The 6,000-nt window shown below is 69.9% G+C and overlaps 1 protein-coding gene across 1 annotated transcript in view; it reads right to left on the bottom strand.

The window, feature by feature from the left end:
* Positions 1–538: 538 nt before the first annotated feature.
* Positions 539–6,000, bottom strand: part of DCHS1 (dachsous cadherin-related 1) — a gene marked incomplete at both ends in the record, with an annotated part of 64,498 nt that continues 59,036 nt past the window's right edge. The window contains 3 exons of the mRNA XM_084279277.1: positions 539–3,153; positions 3,358–3,496; positions 4,982–5,268. Coding sequence (XP_084135403.1) covers positions 539–3,153; positions 3,358–3,496; positions 4,982–5,268 — 3,041 coding nt within the window. The remainder of the gene's footprint in view (positions 3,154–3,357; positions 3,497–4,981; positions 5,269–6,000) is intronic.

Raw genomic sequence — 6,000 nt, 5'->3', positions numbered from 1 at the left:
CAGCCAGGCGAGCAGGAAGCCTGCTCTTCCCACTCCAGCTTGGCCTGGGGATCCCCTCGCTACCAGGAAGCGGGGCTCAGCCACCCCCCGTCCCCACAGGCAGTGTGGGGAGAGGTTGGGGGGGGGCTGTGGCTGTGCCCCCCTACCCTGGGAGCGTTCCCCCCAGCTCCTGCGTGGAGGGGCCATCAGGGACCCCCCCTCAGAGTACCGTGAGGCACCATCCTGCCAGGCCCCAGCCCAGGGACACCAGGAGCAGCACAAGGAACCGTCCCCCCCGGGGTGCTGGCAGGAGGATCAGCAGTCCAGAGGGCCTCACGCCCAGCGCCGCATCTCCCAGACCACGGGGAAGCCACGGGAGCCAGCGGCCCCCAAGGGCCCCACGGGGCGCCCGGAGCCGGGGAAGGTGCTGGGCGAGCAGGATTAACCCCCCGGCAGAGCAGCTCTGGCCTCGGCACCCCCACCCCCCACCCCACCCCAGCCCGGCTCCGCACCCCCACGGCTGCTGCGAGGTGGGGCAGAGGAGTCCAGGGGCCCAGGGCTAAATCCTGAGCTCGGCCTCCTCGGGGGGCTCCAGCGAGTGCTCGGCGCTGATGGCAGAGGCGGAAGGCCCCTGGGAGATGCCGAAGGGCGAGACCACGGGGGAGCGGGCGGCCAGCGGGGACAGCGAGGGGGAGAAGCTGGGCGACATGGCGGAGGAGGAGATGGAGCCCTCGTGGCTGATGGGCGAGCGGCGCAGGGAGGACGGGTGCGGGAAGGTCCTGCCCGCCGGCGGCTTGGGAGGCACAGACTTGGCGCCCGGGTGGGCCACCGAGGTGATGAGGGGCGGGGGGTCGATGCGGGGCTTGGGCTCTGCCTTGGGCTTGGTCGGGAAGGGCTTCCTCAGGGAGCTCTCATCCTTGAGGCGGGCGATCTCCGTGAAGACGCTGGCCAGCGGCTGGAACTGGGGGCACCAGTTCAGCAGGTAATCCCAGTTGTAGCTGCCGCGGAGCTCCTCGTCGCTGGCCACGATGGCGGTGAGCGAGCCCTCCACGCAGGGCTTGCCGTCCTCGGGGAAGCCGTAGTCCTGGGGCTGGGAGGAGACGCTGAGGCCGCAGCGCACGCCGAGGAAGGCGCTGCCTCCCCCGTCCTCGCGGTACAGCTGCGGGGCCGCACCGGGCAGCAGCAGCCCGGAGCCCTTCTTGCTCTTGAACCACTGGGCGCTCTCCAGGGCCGCCGGCTCACAGGAGACGTCCGAGAGCTGGTCGGCGTCTTGCTGGATGCCGGAGTCGGGCCCGCGGGCCGAGATGTGCTCCTGCATGGAGGCTGTGACGCTGGCCACCCGCGGGTACTCGTTGATCATCCGGATCTCGTCGTCCTCGGCGGCTTCGGCGGAGCCGCGGCCGCTGGAGTGCGAGGGGTCCAGCGAGCCGCCCCGCGTGTAGGGCCCGGCCGGCTCGGCCCCGTAGCCTGGCAGGGCCTGGTGGTAGATGTGCTCTCCCCCGGCGAGCGCCGGCTCCTCGCGGCCCAGCTTCTGCAGGGAGCCGCTCGCCACCCGGCCCAGCGGCCCGTCGCCCTCCGGCTTCTCGCGGCCCCGGCGGTGCCGGGAGCGGATCAGGGCCAGCACGATGGCCACGGCAGCCAGCACCACCACGACCCCCAGCGAGGCGGCCACGGCCACCAGCAGCAGGTTGAGGTCGGGGGCCAGGCCGAAGGAGGTGTGCGTGACGTCGATGGTGACCTGCGCCGAGGCCAGGCGGGAGGCGGGCAGGGGGCTGCGCGCCTGCACCTCCAGGCTCATCTCCCTGGGCTCCCTCTTGGCGTGGCCGGCCCCGCCCTGGGGCTGGCTGTCCACACGCAGGTAGATGGTGCCCGTGGTTTGGTTGATGGCAAAGTAGGGCGAGGGCTTTGCCAGGGAGTACAGCACGACACCGTCAGCCCCCTCGTCCTCATCCGTGGCCAGCACCCGCCCGATGCTCTGCCCTTTGCGGGCGCCCTCGGGCACCTCCAAGCTGAAGGAGGGGCTCAGGAAGACGGGGTCATACTCATCCTCCCCGGTCACCAGCACCCTGACGGTGACGGTGGCGGAGGCGTTGCCAGCGTCGGTGGCCCTGACGAGGAGCTGGAAGGCTTTGGCTCGCTCGTAGTCGAAGGTGAGGCGAGACCGCAGCTCCCCGGAGCTGCTGTTGATGGCGAAGGCGTCCCGGCCCTCAGCCGCGCCGGGCTCCCCCGCCGGCTGCTCCAGCACCGCGTACCGCAGCTCCCCGAAGACGCCGGCGTCGGCGTCGACGGCGTGCAGCGTGGTGACCAGCGTGCCGGGGGGCAGGTTCTCCCTCACGCTGGCGCTCAGCACCTCCACGGGGAAGTAGGGCTTGTTGTCGTTCACGTCCTTCACCTCGACGGCCACGGGGACCAGCGCAAAGTGCCCACCCGGCTCGTCCGCGGCCCGCACCACGAGCGAGTGCAGCGCCTGCGCCTCCCGGTCCAGGGGCCGCGCCAGGCTCAGGGCCCCCGTGCTCTCGTGCAGATGGAAGAGCCCGTGCTGGTCTCCAGAGCTGATGGTGTAGCGGACGCGGCCGCGGGGCCCCGAGTCGGCGTCGTGGGCCACCACGCGCAGCAGCTCGGTGCCGGGGGCCGCGCTCTCGCTCACCGCCGTGCGGTACTCGGCCCGGCTGAACACGGGGGGGTTGTCGTTGACGTCCCGCACGGTGATCAGCACGGGCACCGTGGCGCTGCGCTGCGGCAGGCCCCGGTCCGAGGCCGCCACGGTCAGGTTGTAGACCGGGATGGCCTCAAAATCCAAGGGTTCCACCAGCACCAGGGCGCCCCGCGTGCGGAGCTGGCCCCCTGCCCAGGCCACCCTGCTCTCCACCTGGAAGGCGTTGCCGCCGTTGCCGCTGACGATGGTGTAGTCGAAGCCGGCGTTCTCCCGGGAGAGGTCGGCGTCGCCCGCCTCCAGCGTCAGCACCGTGGTCCCCGGGCGCAGGTCCTCGGGGACGCTGGCGTTGTAACGCGGCAGCTGGAAGCTGGGGCTGTGGTCGTTCACATCCAGCACCTGGAGCTGCACCGTGGCCCAGGACGAGAGGCTGGGGGAGCCACCGTCGCGGGCCTCCACCACCAGGTCCAGGGTGGGCTGGCTGGCGTCGAATTCCACCCGCCGGATGGTGAAGAGGGTCCCTGTGGGGACAGGGTGGGGGGCTCAGTGTGGGGGGAGCTCGGAAGGGGCCTGGGGCTATTTACTGGCTGGTGGCACGGGCACCGGGGACGGTGTGGGATGGCCTCGCCAGCCAGCCCAGAGACCCGGTGAGGGGCTGAGCCTGGGCCAGAGCCCCCCTCCCCACAACACGGTGCTGCCCCCCCACAGCTGCCAGCCCCACGCACCGTTGCTGGGGTCGATGGCGACGTCGGGGCTGGGCACAGCCAGGCGGAAGGTGACGGCCCCGTTGCTCCCCGAGTCCGGGTCGGTGGCGCTGAGGGTGAGGATGCTGCTGCCCGCCGGCGTGTGCTCCGGCAGCGGCACCTGCAGCGGGGAGGGAGGAAGCCCCGGTTGGGACCTGGCGTCCCTGTGGCTGGAGGGAGGGCTGGGGCTGCCCAGGGCAGCCAGGGCTGAGGTGCTGAGCCCAGCGCTTCCCCACGGCTGCTCCAGAGCTGGGGATGCTGCTGCTTGGGGTGGGGGTGGGGGTGGGGGGGCCTGTCCCACGTGCACCCAACCAGCTGCCCTCCTTGCTGTGGCACCCAACCAGCTTCAGCACCTACTCCCTGCCCCTGCTTTGCCCTGCTGCTCCATGTAAGAAGGGGGAGCTTCTCCCCCAAAGGTGGTTTCCAGGAATCAAACCCCCTCCTGTCTTCCTGGTGTGCCACACAGCCGGCTTGGTCCCTGCTCCCACAGCCCTGGGGTGGTTCTGCAGCTTCCCAGCTACCTGTCCCCCTGCTCTGGAGATCTGGTGTGTTGAACGAGCCACCTTCCACCCAGCAACCTGCCCCTGGGGCCAGGTCTGGCCAGGACCACTCGTCCCATCCCGTTGTCACCAATCTCCCACCACATTGGGCCCTTCCTGCTGCTCCCACTCGTCCCCACAGGCACCGTCATCCCCACACAGCCCGTGGCTGTGGATCCCAGTGCTGCCTTCAGCCCTCAGACCACACCAGTGACAGGATGTGACTGGGGGCCCAGGAATCACAGAATCATGGACTGGGCTGGGCTGGACCCCAAGGGTCCCAGAGCCCCAACCCCCTGCCACAGGCAGGGACACCAACCTCCAGGCCTGGAGCTACACAAGGGTGCCCAGGGCCCCAGCCAACCTGGCCTGGAACACCCCCAGGGACGGGGCACCCACCCCCTCTCTGGGCAGCCCCTTCCAGCCCCTCACCACTCTCTCTGCACAGAACTTCCCCCCAGTCTCTCCTCTCCCCCTTCCCTCCTCCAGCTTCACTCCAGCCCCTTGTCCTGCCAGTCTCTGCCCTTTACCAAGCCCATTCCTCTCCTGTTCCTGGGGTCCCTTCAGGGACGGGGAGGCTGCAGTGAGGTCCCCCCACAGCCTTCTCTTCTCCAGGCTGACCCAGCCCAGCTCCCTCAGCCTCTCTCCATAGGGGAGCTGCTCCAGCCCTCTGAGCATCCCCGGGGCTCCTCTGACCCCTCTCCACCAGCCCCACATCTTCCTTGTGTTGGGCCCCAGCTCTGGACACAGGACTCCAGCTGGGGAGGGCAGAGCAGAGAGGGACAATCCCCTCCCTGTCCCTGCTGCCACCCCTCTGCTGATGGAGCCCAGGATCCCATCGCCCTTCCCAGCTGCCAGAGCCACTCTGCTCATGGGGAGTTTCTCCTCCCCCATCACCCCCAGCTCCTTCTCCTCAGGGCTGCTCCCCAGGAGCTCTTCTCCCAATCCTCTCCCCAGACAAACCCTCTCGAGGGGCTCTCTGTGCCTCCCAAAGGGCAGGAAGGGTGAGCCCAGCCCCCCCACCCCCCTCCCCAACCCTCAGGCTGCCTGTCACAGCCAGCACCTCCCTGGTAGAAGCCCTGGCTGAAGGCGGGCGCGTTGTCGTTGACGTCCTCCACCAGCACGGTGAGGTTGGCCCGCGTCTCGTGGCGGCTGTCGGAGGCTCGCAGGGCGAGGGTGTAGCGGCTGCGCTGCTCGTGGTCCAGCAGCCCTGTCAGGGTGATGCCCCCCCCGTAGCGCAGCACCCCGAAGGTCCCCGCGGCGGCCCCGTCCAGCCCCAGGCTGTAGGAGAGCGTGGGCCCCGAGTCCACGTCGTTGCCGGTCAGCTGGGCTATCTGGGTGCCCAGCAGCGTGTCTGTGGAAGGGCAGAGCCTCAGCAGGGCAGCAGCTGCTCCCTGGGGAAGCTCTGGGACTCATGGGGTGGGGGGGGGACACACACCAGCTCAGCCCCCAGCCTGAGCGCCACGGGTGACGGGGAGATGCCAGGGGGCATGGGGAAGGTCTCAGGGGTTGGGCGTGGGGGGCACAGGGTGAGGGCAGAGGGCAGGGAGGGCGGGTGGGTGCAGCCAGAGCCCCCCCAACCCAGTGTGGGGTGGGGACAGGAATCCGTTGGGAATTCAGATGGTTCCCTCAGGAGGGGGGTCGTAGGACCCCCAGCCCCAGGAGGGTGGTTGTAGGATCCCCAGCCCCAGGAGGGTGGTTGTAGGACCCCCCAGCCCACCACGGGCTCAAGAGGAGCCCAGCTCGTGGGTCAGCACAAGCCAGCCCTTGGAAGGGGATGGGCTGGTCTCTCTGGGGGGCTTCTTCCTGACCCACCACCCTTGGAAGAGGATGGGCTGGCCTCTCTGGGGGGCTTCTTCCCCACCTACCACCTTTGGAAGGGGATGGGCTGGCCTCTCTGGGGGGGCTTCTTCCTGACCCACCACCCCATCACCCTTGGAAGGGGATGGGCTGGCCTCTCTGGGTGGCTTCTTCCCCACCCACCACCCTTGGCATGGGATGGATTGGCCTCTCTGGGGGGGCTCCTTCCCCACCCACCACCCCACCACACTTGGAAGGGGATGGGCTGGCCTCTCTGGGGGGCTTC

The sequence above is a fragment of the Gallinula chloropus genome (assembly GCF_964237585.1).
Source record: "Gallinula chloropus genome assembly, chromosome: 1".
Lineage (NCBI taxonomy): Eukaryota > Metazoa > Chordata > Aves > Gruiformes > Rallidae > Gallinula > Gallinula chloropus.
Note: the sequence above shows the minus strand (reverse complement) of the source record. Positions and strands in the feature narration are given on the sequence as shown.